At 39.8% G+C, this 14,211-nt stretch overlaps 1 protein-coding gene across 1 annotated transcript in view; it reads left to right on the forward strand.

Annotated features, from left to right (window-relative positions):
* The first annotated feature begins 1,369 nt into the window (after positions 1 to 1,369).
* Positions 1,370 to 14,211, forward strand: part of LOC139421601 (NLR family CARD domain-containing protein 3-like) — a 126,082-nt gene continuing 113,240 nt past the window's right edge. The window contains exons 1-9 of the mRNA XM_071172656.1: positions 1,370 to 1,551; positions 3,841 to 3,957; positions 4,187 to 4,271; positions 4,401 to 4,511; positions 4,542 to 4,629; positions 5,046 to 6,834; positions 7,093 to 7,266; positions 7,824 to 7,997; positions 11,871 to 12,044. Of these exons, the coding sequence (XP_071028757.1) occupies positions 1,382 to 1,551; positions 3,841 to 3,957; positions 4,187 to 4,271; positions 4,401 to 4,511; positions 4,542 to 4,629; positions 5,046 to 6,834; positions 7,093 to 7,266; positions 7,824 to 7,997; positions 11,871 to 12,044 (2,882 nt within the window). The 5' untranslated portion in view covers positions 1,370 to 1,381. The remainder of the gene's footprint in view (positions 1,552 to 3,840; positions 3,958 to 4,186; positions 4,272 to 4,400; positions 4,512 to 4,541; positions 4,630 to 5,045; positions 6,835 to 7,092; positions 7,267 to 7,823; positions 7,998 to 11,870; positions 12,045 to 14,211) is intronic.

Below are 14,211 nucleotides of genomic sequence, written 5' to 3' on the forward strand. Positions count from 1 at the left end.
TTTCATTTGAAGCATCATTGAAGCTTGTTTGTATCAATCGCAAAGACATTTGTACAACTTTGTACTTGTAGTCAACTTTGTTCTGAAATTATCAGCGGTCAAAGAGAGATGGATTAACCATTGTGATTTCTATTTTTAGCAGAGATCTTCTGTGTGTAAAATGATGCTGGAGGGGAAAAAGCATCTGACGAATCAGCTGTTCTTCTCGTGATCTGAGGCAGGCGTTTTTGATTTTGAGCATTTTCAAGTGCATCGTTAATAATGATGGTTTTGGAAACAGCTCAGAGATTTAACAATGACCCTACAAAGATTCTAATGATGAGCTTACCCTTTAAGAAGCTTTTGGGATACCAGGCCATGGATTAAAACATCTGCTAAATTCAAAAGTATATGTTTTACATACAGATCTCATATTACTGTATTGAATTATATAAAAAAAAAAGTTTATACTGATGTCACTAATGTATGATTTTTTCAGTTCTTTATGATAAATGTAGCTATTTGTTACATTTGACTCTGTAAAACCTAGCTGTTCTACTTATTTCTCTGCGAGTGAGGCAGACATATAGCATTTTGGAAAACAAACCCGCAATTATTTGTCTTCCTGAAATGAAACCATCAAGTGATAGATTTCTTAACAAACACATGTCTGTCATTGAATGCCATAATTAGCTAGTGAAAAAACACAACAATCTCTTTCATAATTTCTGTAAGCAATGAAAGCAAATTTACCAACATTTCTGAAAATGGATATATAGCATTTCGGAATGAAACTTCTTATTTTTCCCTATCTGAGTTCAGAGTAAATGAGAGATGTACTGTTTGTCTCTGTTGTGTTGAAGCCCAATCAAGCGCAAGAAACCAGCCTCCCCTGTACCAAGCTGTGTGTCCATGAAGAGTGATTGGTCTATATGTCAACCTATAGAGTTTAGAGAGGGAGACTTTTCACCTGAACAAAGGTAAGAAGAACTCATGGGTTATGGTCAGTGAGTTAAACAACACTGCCTCTAGTCATTTCTCCTCTCCCATTTTCCCATTTATTTTTGTTGTTATCATAATCTATAGGAAAACACTTTTTTCAATTTTCTTAGTCCTAAAACAATATTAAACAAACACAACATTCCCTCTGTGTGTGTGTGACAAACAGTGACACATTATTATTATTTTTAACGACAGTTACCATGGAGAATAGATATCAAGCTACTACATGTTCATATGATTGCATTAAATCACATGACGGTTTCAATATGTCTGTTGGTAAATGTTTTACTTCTCAAATAGATAATTCATAAATGAGAACAATTGACATTCAATAATTAGTTATCACTGTGTTAACCACAACCAACATGCTGTATCTCTGTTTAGGGGTCAGTGCTCTAAAATGAGTCTCTCTGGAGAGAGAGAGGAGGAGGGCCCTGCCTCTAAAATGAGTCTCTCTGGAGAGAGAGAGGAGGAAGGCCCTGCCTCTAAAATGAGTCTCTCTGGAGAGAGAGAGCGGGGCCCTGCCTCTAAAATGTATCTCTCTGGGGAACATGAGATCAAAGTTAAGAGGTGAGATGACAATATTGTTTAAGAATTTATTATGTTTTTTTCCAAAACGCTATATCCACAATTTAATTCACATTTGTGTTTTTTCCTGCGTTGCAGGAATATTTCTGCCACAACAGAATATCAAATTAAGATATGGCAACTGTACTATAAGTCTCTCTGGGGCCAGTTTCCAGATAGTGATGAAATTTAGAGTTACGAGTGTTTTAAAGATGCATCTTTCCTACAACTGCCAAATATGTTACACACGTTTCCCCAAACATCATCCAGAGTAAACAGTCGCTATGTGTCTCTTTGGAGCATGTGTCGATACTGATAGGATTGAAAGAAAGGGAACGCTGCTCTCAGATCAGCTTTGTACATTCAAATCTTTCCTTAACATTATAATTAGTTAAATATACTGACGACGGATCAGCGTCTAGAGAGATATTACCACCTACAGCTGCAAATATTGAGGCGGCTTATTCTAACACTTACACAACGAAAATGCACTACATCACAGATTTGGCACATCATTGCACACGTTAGGCTACACATCATGAAATATATTGAGACAAATTACAGACCAACAGAAAGAAAACGATGCTGCCCACAGAGAGGGCTGCTTTGCTTCTAGTCCTTAGGACACTTTGCAGTATTTCGTTTTTTATGTAATATTTCTTACATTGTTAGCCCAGAAAATCGTGTGTGTTATTACAATTGTAACAACATACAGGAACTCAAGTCCTTTTGTTCACCCAATCTAGAATTCCTCACCATCAAATGCCGAACGTATTATTTCCCAAGAGAATTCTCTTCGGTTATTGTCACAGTCGTCTCAAGCCGATGTCACAGCGGCCCTCAAGGAACTTCACTGTACTTTATACAAACTGAAAGGTAAAGGATGCCTAAATTATATCAGCATATTGACTATAGCACTCGCGCTGGAAAAACACTGAACCCTCCCCCGCCCTCCTTTCGGCAAATCTGACCACGACTCCATTTTGCTCCTCCCTTCCTAAAGTCAGAAACTCAAACAGGAAGCACCCGTGCTAAGGACTATTCAGTGCTGGTCTGACCAATCGGAATCCACGCTTCAAGATTGTTTTGATCACGTGGACTGGGATATGTTCCGGGTAGCTTCCGAGAACAGTACTGACGTGTACACTGAGATGGTTACTGATTTCATCAAGAAGTGTATAGGAGATGTTGTACCCATTGTGACTATTAAAACCTACCCTAACCAGAAACTGTGGATTGATGGCAGCATTCACGCAAAACTGAAAGCAGAAAGCACCGCATTTAACCATGGCAAGGTGACAGGGAATATGACAGAATACAAACAGAGTAGTCGTTCCCTCCGCAAGGCAATCAAACAGGGAAAACGTCAATATCGAGACAAAGTGTAGTCGTGATTCAACGGCTCAGCCACGAGACGTGTGTCACAGGGTTTACAGACAGTCACGGACTACACAAGGAAAACCAGCCCTGTATCGGACACCGACGTCTTGCTGCCGGACAAGCTAAACACCTTCTTTGCCCATTTTGAGGATAACACAGTCCCACCGACGCGGCCAGCTACCATGGACTGTGGGCTCTCCTTCTCCGTGGTCGACATGGAATTGTTTGATATTACTGCACTGTTAGATACTGCTGCACTGTCGGAGCTAGAAGCACAAACATTTCACTACACTCGCAATAACATCTACTAACCATGTGTATGTGACCAATACATAACTCAGTTGATTGACCATGAAATGCATTTTAATATAATTTAAATAGGCCTGTAGCCAACTGGTTAAATTTTAATGCAGTCATCTCGGTTTTCATTTCAAGCATAATTTTATATTTCGCTTGTTTGTATCAATTGCAAAGACACTTGCAACTTTGTATTTGTAGTCAGTGTTTGTAGTCATATTACTGTATTGAATTATAAGAAATAAAACAATTATACTGATGTCACAAGTGTATGATTTGTCCAGTTCTTCATTATACATTTGACTGTGTAAAACCAAGGAGTACTACTTATTTCTCTGAAAGTGCGGCAGATATATAGCATTTAATAGCATAAAAACATGACTATTTGTCTCTCTGAAATGAAACCATCAAGTGACAGATTATAAACAAAGACCTGTCTGTCATTGAATGTCATAATTAGCTAGTGAAAAAACACAACAATATCTTTCATAATTTCTGTAAGCAATAAAAGCAAATGTACCAAGATTTCTGAAAATGGAATTAAACTCTTCTTATTTTCTCAATCTGGGTTCCAAGTAAATGAGATAAGGAATGTTTGTCTCTGTTGTGTTGAAGCCCAATCAAGCGCAAGAGACCAGCCTCCCCTGTACCCAGCTGTGTGTCCATGAAGAGTGACTGGTCTATGAATTTACCTACACGGTTTAGAGAGGGAGACTTTTCTACTGAACAAAGGTAAGAAGAACTCATGGGTCATGGTCAGTGAGTTAAACAACACTGTCTCTAGTAAATTCTCCTCTCCCATTTTCCCATTTTATTTAGGTTGTTTTCATAATCCATATTCTAATCCTTTTTCGCATTTTCATAGTCATAAAACAATATTAAACAAAAACAATATTCCCTTCCTGTGTGTGTGTGCGTGCGCGTGCGCGTGTGCGTGTGTGTGTAACAGTTTTGTCCACAGTTACCAACAGGAGAGATCAGAGTTAGAGATGCTCAGTGGTCAGTCTTCCCAGAGTCAACATATAGACCTGACCTCCATATTCAGTGTATGTGGTCCTGTTATGTACATTTGTTTTTGTTTAAGTCAAGTAAAGTTGATCTGTAAATCATCCATTAATATGTTAATGCGAAAGCATTTATTTTCTTGCTTAACTTAATGACTTTATTTATCTCAGTTGCTTGAAGAAAAAATTATGACATTTGTGAAGAACGAGCTGAAGCGGTTCAAGAGGATTCTTAGTCCCGAACTCCCACAAGGCTTTGAGAGTCAGAAGCAGGATGAGGAAGTGGTGGACGCTGAAGATGAGAAGCTGGAGAGCAGTGCCAGAGAGGGGGCTCTGAAGATCACACTGCACGTCCTGAGGAAAATGAACCAGAAGGAGCTTGCTGACACACTGGAGAAAAGTAAGAGTTGTCTGCCTCACGTTAAATGCTGTTTGATAACAAACATTTAAAAACTGTAGATAAAGTACAGCTAAAGTAGTTGTGTAACTCAATAATATTGTAACAGCCTTAACACAACACTTAGTGACATCATCAAGTAGCAGCGGAATGTGTTGCGTTGATTAATTTAGACAGAGAAGAGGAGAGACAGAGGAGAGAGAGAGACAACATTACTAATAATACCATCAATAATACCAATAATAATATAATCAATTACTCCAGTGTGTAATGCATTATGAAAACATTTACACATTCATATAGACAGTTAAGAGAATACACTATTACAATGTACAACACTATAACACCGTCCTATAATAATGTAGGCATTAAAACAGACGTCATATTAATATCCTCTGTGTTATTTTTAGATTCAGTAGAGCTTGATGTGATTTGCCAACGTGAACTCAAATCTAATCTAAAGAAGAAGTTTCAATGTATATTTGAGGGGATCGCTAAACAAGGAAACCCAACACTTCTCAATAAGATCTACACAGAGCTCTACATCACAGAGGGTGGAACAGGAGAGGTAAATAATGAACATGAGCTGAGACAGATTGAGACAACAACCAGGAAACAAGCAAGACCAGAGACTGCAATCAAATGTAACGACATCTTCAAACCCTTAACTGGACAAGACAAACTGATCAGAACTGTTCTGACAAAGGGAGTCGCTGGCATTGGAAAAACAGTCTCTGTGCAGAAGTTCATTCTGGACTGGGCTGAAGGAAAAGCAAATCAGGATGTTCAATTTGTATTTTCATTCCCTTTTCGTGAGCTGAATTTGATGAAAGGGGAAAAACACACTTTGATTGAACTTCTCAATCACTTTTCAATGGAAACCAAAGAATCAAGAATCTCCAACTACGACAAGTACAACGTTCTGTTCATCTTTGATGGTCTGGATGAGTGCCAACTGCCCCTAGACTTCCAGAAGAACAAGATCTGTTGTGACATCACAAAGTCAACCTCAGTGGATGTTCTGCTGACAAATCTCATCAAGGGAAATCTGCTTCCCTCTGCTCTCCTCTGGATAACTACCCGACCTGCAGCAGCCAATAAGATCCCTTCAGGGTGTGTTGACCAGGTGACAGAGGTACGAGGGTTCAATGACCCACAGAAGGAGGAGTACTTCAGGAAGAGATTCAGTGATAAGGTCCTGGCCAGCAGTATCATCTCACACATAAAGACATCAAGGAGCCTCCACATCATGTGCCACATTCCAGTCTTCTGTTGGATTTCTGCAATAGTCCTTGAACACATGCTGAAACATAAGAGAGAAGAGATGCCCAAGACTCTGACTGACATGTACACACACCTTGTGGTGTTTCATACCAAACAGAAGAATGAGAAGTATCTTGGGAAAGAAGAGACAGGTCCACACTGGAATAAAGAGAGCATTCTGTCACTGGGAAAACTGGCTTTTCAACAGCTTCTGAATCACAATCTGATTTTCTATCAAGAAGACCTGAAAGAGGCTGGCATTGATGTCAATGAAGCCTCAGTGTACTCAGGATTGTGCACGCAGCTCTTTAAAGAGGAATGTGGGCTGTACCAGCACAAGGTGTACTGCTTTGTGCATCTGAGCATTCAGGAGTTTCTGGCTGCTCTATATGTGTTCCTCTCATTCATCAACAACAATGAGAATCTAATGGCCAAACCGCAATCAACTTCCAGTAACTTAACTGCGCTGTTAAGAGACAAGCCTGAAGTTACTTTCTACAAGAGTGCTGTGGATAAAGCCTTACAAAGTGAGACGGGAAACCTGGACCTTTTCCTCCGCTTCCTTCTGGGCCTCTCAATGGAGTCCAATCAGAAGCACTTACGAGGTCTACTGACAACAACAAGAGGCATCTCACAGAGCCATGAAGAAACAGTCAAGTACATCAAGGAGAAGATCAGGGAGAATCCCTCTCCAGAGAGGTGCATCAATTTGTTCCACTGTCTGAATGAACTGAACGACCATTCTCTAGTGGAGGAGATCCAAAGCTACCTGAGATCAGGAAGTGTCTCAAAAGCCAAACTGTCACCTGCACAGTGGTCAGCTCTGGTCTTTGTGTTGCTGACTTCAGAAAAGGAGGTGGATGTGTTTGACCTGAAGAAATACTCCAGATCAGAGGAAGGTCTTCTGAGGCTGCTGCCAGTGATCAAAGCCTCCAGAGTTGCTCTGTGAGTACAAACATGACATTGAAGTACTAATCATCAGGAAGAAATTTTCCTTTTAGAGAACTGATATTGAAAAACTATATTGAAAAACATATTGAATTAATGCATTGATGTTCACATATGTATAACAATATGACCATACATTTGTGGTAGACGGAAGATTAATCTATGTGTTGTTTGAGAGAATAAACCGTTGTCCTTCTACACTACTGGTGTTAAATGAACAGTGTGTTTGTGAAGTCATGATGATCTCTCTGTCAGGCTGACAGGCTGTGGGGTCAATGAGGAAGGCTGTGCTTCTCTGGTCTCAGCTCTGAAGTCAAACCCCTCATATCTGAGAGAGCTGGATCTGAGTAACAATGACCTGAAGGATTCAGGAGTGAAGCTGCTCGCTGCTGGACTGGGGAATCCCCACTGTAAACTGGAGATTCTTAGGTCAGTATTCCTGTAGTTCCACAACAAACTGCAAATGCAACTCACGAGTTTGGGACCAAATACTAAACATTTGACTACTTTAATACACTATAAATGAATTGGTCAGAATACTTATGACTTCTTGAAATGGGAGGACTAGATACATAAAGTGCTGTAATTTCTAAATGGTGAAACAGATATGAAAATACCCTCAAATAAAATATGACATTACATACTGTCACCTCATATGAAAAATTTGATCTCCAATCCAAAATTCTGAGTATAGAGCTAAATGTAAAATGTTAGCTTCACTGTCAAACTCAATATGGTGTGGACTGTATACTCAGTACAATCTAAATCTGATACCTCACTTTCTGTATTTTGACTGATACTGCTTTGTAAACTGGTCTGGTCTGTCTACTCACATATTTGTGTTTTATATTTCTCTCTACAAGCAGGACTTTGATTATTTTTCATAATGATATATCCATTTAAAATGTTGTAAAAAATATACTGCCACTCCATCTTCACCACCAAATAATAGCAGTGTGATTTTTAATTGATTTGACTCTTTGCAGGCTGTCAGGCTGTGGAGTCACAGAGGAAGGCTGTGCTTCTCTGGTCTCAGCTCTGAAGTCAAACCCCTCACACCTGAGAGAGCTGGATCTGAGTAACAATGACCTGAAGGATTCAGGAGTGAAGCTGCTCTCTGCTGGACTGGGGAATCCCCACTGTAAACTGGAGACTCTGAGGTCAGTAATCCTGTAGTTGGTCAACAAGTGATAACTGTTCACCAGATCCACATGTGTTTACCAGGCACACATAGTCCACACCATATGTGTTTGGAAAGTGAAGCTTACAGTTTTTGATTCCCTGAGGGGAACTCCACCCCCCCATTCAGCTGAAAAGGTGGCGCAGGGAATTCAAAAATATTCTTTAGAAATATTTAACTTTCACACATTAACAAGTCCAATACCTCAAATGAAATATACATATCTTGTTCATCTACCCATCATGTCCGATTTTTAAAATGTTTTACAGCGAAAACACAACATATATTTACGTTAGACCACCACCAAGTCAAAGGGAAAACGCAGCCATTTTTTCCAGCCAAAGATAGATTCACAAAAGCAGGATTAGAGATAAAATGAATCACTAACCTTTTGAAAATCTTCATCAGATGACACTCATATGACATGTTACACAATACATTTATGTTTTGTTCGATAATATGCATATTTATATCCACAAATATCGGTTTACATTGACGCCATGTTCAGAAAATACTCCAAAATATCCGGAGGAATTATAGAAAGCTACGCCAGATAACAGAAATACTCATCATAAACTTTGACTAAAGATACATGTTCTACATATAATTAAAGATACACTGGTTCTTCATGCAACTGCTGTGTCAGATTTTTTTTAAACGTTACGGAAAAAGCCTACCGTGCAATAAGCTGAGACAGCGCTCAGACTTACAAGTATTTCTCCGCCATGTTGGAGTCAACAGAAATATAAAATTACATCATAAATATTCCCTTACCTTTGATGATCTTTCATCAGAATGCAGTGCAAGGTGTCTTAGTTCCACAATAAATCGTTGTTTTGTTCCATAATGTCCAATACTAGTGTGCAATTAGCTGCATTTGCTATCACTTTCAGCTCACGTGAAAAAGCTGAAACCGGTCCAGGACAACTCGCACGAAAACTTCAAAAATATATATTCCAGGTCGTATAAACTGGTCAAACTAAGTAGAGAATCAATCTTCAGGATGTTATTTTCATATATATCCAATAACGTTCCAACCGGATCATACGTTTTCAGCTGCAGCCAAATGGAACGGCGGTGGCACCCACAGAGAAATGCGCCACAGGAAAATGGCATTCTGTCGGGACACTGACTATTTCCCCTCCCATTCGGTCAAAGTTCACAGCAAAAGCTCCATTCCACTTTCTACTGAATGAGGACATCTAGTGGAATGCGTAGGAAGTGCTACCAGATCCATATCTTGTTGGGAAAGGAGGGGGCGATGACGTCAAAGTTGACCCACATTCAGAATTTCACTTCTTGTTTGGAAGATTGCCTGCCCTATGAGTGCTGTTATACTCACAGACACTATTCAAACAGTTTTAGAAACTTCAGAGTGTTTTCTATCCAATAGTAATAATAATATGCATATATTAGCAATCTAGGACAGAGTAGGATGCAGTTCACTATGGGCACGCAATTCATCCAAAGTGAAAATACTGCCCCCTATCCTCAACAAGTTTTTAAAGTATTCAAAAGTTAAGCATTTGGTCAAATATTCTTTGCCTGCAGTGATTACATCAAGCTTGTGACTCTACCAACTTGTTGAATGCATTTGCTGTTTGTTTTGGTTGTGTTTTGGATGATGTTTTTCCCAATAGAAACTAAATGGTGAATAAAGTCCTGTCATTTTGGAGTCACTTCACTTGCATTGTAAGTAAGAATTGAAGATGTGTCCGAACACTTCTACATTCATGTGGAAACTTCCATGATTATGAATAATGAATTAATCGTGATGAATGAGCAAGTTACAGAGGAACAAATATCATGCCCCCTCTGTTATTGGTAATGTTGAGAGGTTATCTGTTTTGTTTTATCCCCTGGTATTGGTAATGTTGAGAGGTTAACTGTTTTGTTGTATCCCCTGGTATTGGTAATGTTTTGTTGTATCCTCTGTTATTGGTCATGTTGAGAGGTTAACTGTTTTGTTGTATCCTCTGTTATTGGTAATGTTGAGAGGTTATCTGTTTTGTTGTATCCTCTGTTATTGGTAATGTTGAGAGGTTATCTGTTTTGTTGCATCCTCTGTTATTGGTAATGTTGAGAGGTTATCTGTTTTGTTGTATCCTCTGGTATTGGTAATGTTTTGTTGTATTCTCTGTTATTGGTAATGTTGACAGGTTATCTGTTTTGTTGTATCCCCTGGTATTGGTAATGTTTTGTTGTATCCTCTGTTATTGGTAATGTTGAGAGGTTATCTGTTTTGTTGCATCCTCTGTTATTGGTAATGTTGAGAGGTTATCTGTTTTGTTGTATCCTCTGGTATTGGTAATGTTTTGTTGTATCCTCTGTTATTGGTAATGTTGAGAGGTTATCTGTTTTGTTGTATACTCTGTTATTGGTAATGTTGAGAGGTTATCTGTTTTGTTGTATACTCTGTTATTGGTAATGTTGAGAGGTTATCTGTTTTGTTGTATCCTCTGTTATTGGTAATGTTGAGAGGTTATCTGTTTTGTTATATACTCTGTTATTGGTAATGTTGAGAGGTTATCTGTTTTGTTTTATCCCCTGGTATTGGTAATGTTGAGAGGTTAACTGTTTTGTTGTATCCCCTGGTATTGGTAATGTTTTGTTGTATCCTCTGTTATTGGTAATGTTGAGAGGTTATCTGTTTTGTTTTATCCCCTGGTATTGGTAATGTTGAGAGGTTAACTGTTTTGTTGTATCCCCTGGTATTGGTAATGTTTTGTTGTATCCTCTGTTATTGGTAATGTTGAGAGGTTATCTGTTTTGTTGTATCCCCTGGTATTGGTAATGTTTTGTTGTATCCTCTGTTATTGGTAATGTTGAGAGGTTATCTGTTTTGTTATATACTCTGTTATTGGTAATGTTGAGAGGTTATCTGTTTTGTTGTATCCTCTGTTATTGGTAATGTTGAGAGGTTATCTGTTTTGTTGTATCCTCTGTTATTGGTAATGTTGAGAGGTTATCTGTTTTGTTATATACTCTGTTATTGGTAATGTTGAGAGGTTATCTGTTTTGTTGTATCCTCTGTTATTGGTAATGTTGAGAGGTTATCTGTTTTGTTGTATCCTCTGTTATTGGTCATGTTGAGAGGTTAACTGTTTTGTTGTATCCTCTGTTATTGGTAATGTTGAGAGGTTAACTGTTTTGTTGTATCCTCTGTTATTGGTAATGTTGAGAGGTTATCTGTTTTGTTGCATCCTCTGTTATTGGTAATGTTGAGAGGTTATCTGTTTTGTTGTATCCTCTGTTATTGGTAATGTTGAGAGGTTATCTGTTTTGTTATATACTCTGTTATTGGTAATGTTGAGAGGTTATCTGTTTTGTTGTATCCTCTGTTATTGGTAATGTTTTGTTGTATCCTCTGTTATTGGTAATGTTGAGAGGTTAACTGTTTTGTTGTATCCTCTGTTATTGGTAATGTTTTGTTGTATCCTCTGTTATTGGTAATGTTGAGAGGTTAACTGTTTTGTTGTATCCCCTGGTATTGGTAATGTTGAGAGGTTAACTGTTTTGTTGTATTCTCTGTAACTTTTCACTCATAATTTTTCATCATGGAATCATCGGGGTGATTTCAGTAGTGTTTAGAAACATGTTATCTACTCACTTAGTAAGAAGATTAATCAAGTCCTCATCCACCATTCAGTTATTATTGGGCAAAACATAACCCAAAACACAGTCAAAACAAACTGTCTAGTAGAAAATGCGTACTTTACATTGTGTCGCTACAAGCAACAATTTGATAATTTGTCATTTATGAATACATATGGCAGGTTTCAGGACACTGATGTATCTGAATATGTTGAAAAATAATAGCAGTGTGCTTTTAAAATGATGATACTCTTTGCAGGCTGTCATTCTGTCTAATCACAGAGGAAGGCTGTGCTTCTCTGGTCTCTGCTCTGAGGTCAAACCCCTCACACCTGAGAGAGCTGGACCTGAGCTACAATCACCCAGGAGACTCAGGAGTCAGACTGCTCTCTGCTGGCCTGGAGGATTCACACTGCAGACTGGAGAAACTCAAGTATGTAGAGGGTTTATGTCAATGTTCATATCCGACATGTTTGAGTTATCAGGCCAGTTTAGACAAACATTCTTACTACCAGTTGGACAAAGTTATATGCTGACTCTCTCTGTGTGTCTGTGTGTGTTCACATTTACCACTCAATGAATGTCTGTTTTGCTTACCTCTCTCTATACAGTGTGGAATATGGTGGAGAGTACACAATGAAACCTGGGCTTAGAAATTGTGAGTGTTGACTGCTGTGAAGAATATAACTAAGAATAAGTCTTAATTCAAGTTAAGACAAAGTCAAAGACCACCATCATTACTTCCTTGGTCATATTAAATTTAAGCTGTAGTTCTACAGAATCAGAAATCGGGGACACCAAAGTTTAGAATGAGTTGCATTGACAGTGTGTGTGTCTGTGTATATGTGTGGCGTATTTGTGCGACAGAAGTGTTTGTGTGTAATTAATGGGAATAAGTGTGTTTTATAGTACCATACAGTATCACATCCTTCAACAAGTCTCAAGTTACCCTACCTTCTCCTTTTGATACCTAGAAACATCTACATTAAATTAATTAGTGAAAAGTGAGTTAACATTCTAATGTGAATGATGATGATTTCTAATAATGTATCTGGTTTCATCCATCAGATGCCTGTGATCTCACACTGGACCGAAACACAGTAAACATACACCTCTCTCTGTCTGAGGAAAACACGAAGGTGACATGGAGGAGAGAGAAGCAGCCGTATCCTGATCACCTAGAGAGATTTGAGGACTGTGGACAGGTGCTGTGTAGAGAGGGTCTCACTGGGCGCTGTTACTGGGAGGTAGAGTGGAGTGGGAGTGTGGCAATTATAGGAGTGACATATAAAGGAATCAGCAGGAGAGGAGGGGGTATGGACTGTCTGATTGGATGGAATGACAAGTCCTGGAGTCTGTTCTGCTCTTACAACTGTTACAAAGCCTATCACAATAATAATCCCACTACCATAGACGTCCCCCCCTCCAGCCCCCACAGAGTAGGAGTGTATCTGGACTGGCCAGCCGGCACTCTGTCCTTCTACAGAGTCTCCTCTGACTCACTGACCCACCTGCACACATTCCACACCACATTCACTGAGCCCCTCTATCCAGGGTTTAGGGTTTGGTTTGAAGACTCCTCAGTGTCCCTGTGTCAGGTGGTTCCTGTGTCAAACACAACATGATGTTTCACTCTAATCCTGGTCATGTTCAGTAAGACACACTTGAGAAACATGTAGAATAGCTCTCTAGTGTGTAAACACCACCCTGCCTCTCCTCTACAGTATCCACCCTGCCTCTCCTCTACAGTATCCACCCTGCCTCTCCTCTACAGTATCCACCCTGCCTCTCCTCTACAGTATCCACCCTGCCTCTCCTCTACAGTATCCACCCTGCCTCTCCTCTACAGTATCCACCCTGCCTCTCCTCTACAGTATCCACCCTGCCTCTCCTCTACAGTATCCACCCTGCCTCTCCTCTACAGTATCCACCCTGCCTCTCTTCCACAGTATCCACCCTGCAACTCCTCTACAGTATCCACCCTGCAACTCCTCTACAGTATCCACCCTGCCTCTCCTCTACAGTATCCACCCTGCCTCTCCTCTACAGTATCCACCCTGCCTCTCCTCTACAGTATCCACCCTGCCTCTCCTCCACAGTATCCACCCTGCCTCTCCTCTACAGTATCCACCCTGCCTCTCCTCTACAGTATCCACCCTGCCTCTCCTCTACAGTATCCACCCTGCCTCTCCTCTACAGTATCCACCCTGCCTCTCTTCCACAGTATCCACCCTGCAACTCCTCCACAGTGTCCACCCTGCCTCTCCTCTACAGTATCCACCCTGCCTCTCCTCCACAGCACCCACTTTGCCCCCCCTCCATCACATATACGTAACAGATATATCCCTCTCTCTCCTTCTTTTCTACCCCTCTGTCATAGCTCTCTCCTTCCCCAATACCTAAAAATAAAAAATACCCCCACAGAACTCCATTTTCCCCCGTTGCTGTGTACCCCACACAGTCTTTGAAGTAGTCATTGAACATCCAAACTTAACGTCTGTGGCATGCTCTCCATGTTCACCATACTTCTATCGAGGAACAGAGGGAGAATCAGGGAGAACGTAACGTTATTAAAATGAACTGGCTTATAATTAGAATAC

This window comes from Oncorhynchus clarkii, chromosome 12, assembly GCF_045791955.1.
Source record: "Oncorhynchus clarkii lewisi isolate Uvic-CL-2024 chromosome 12, UVic_Ocla_1.0, whole genome shotgun sequence".
Lineage (NCBI taxonomy): Eukaryota > Metazoa > Chordata > Actinopteri > Salmoniformes > Salmonidae > Oncorhynchus > Oncorhynchus clarkii.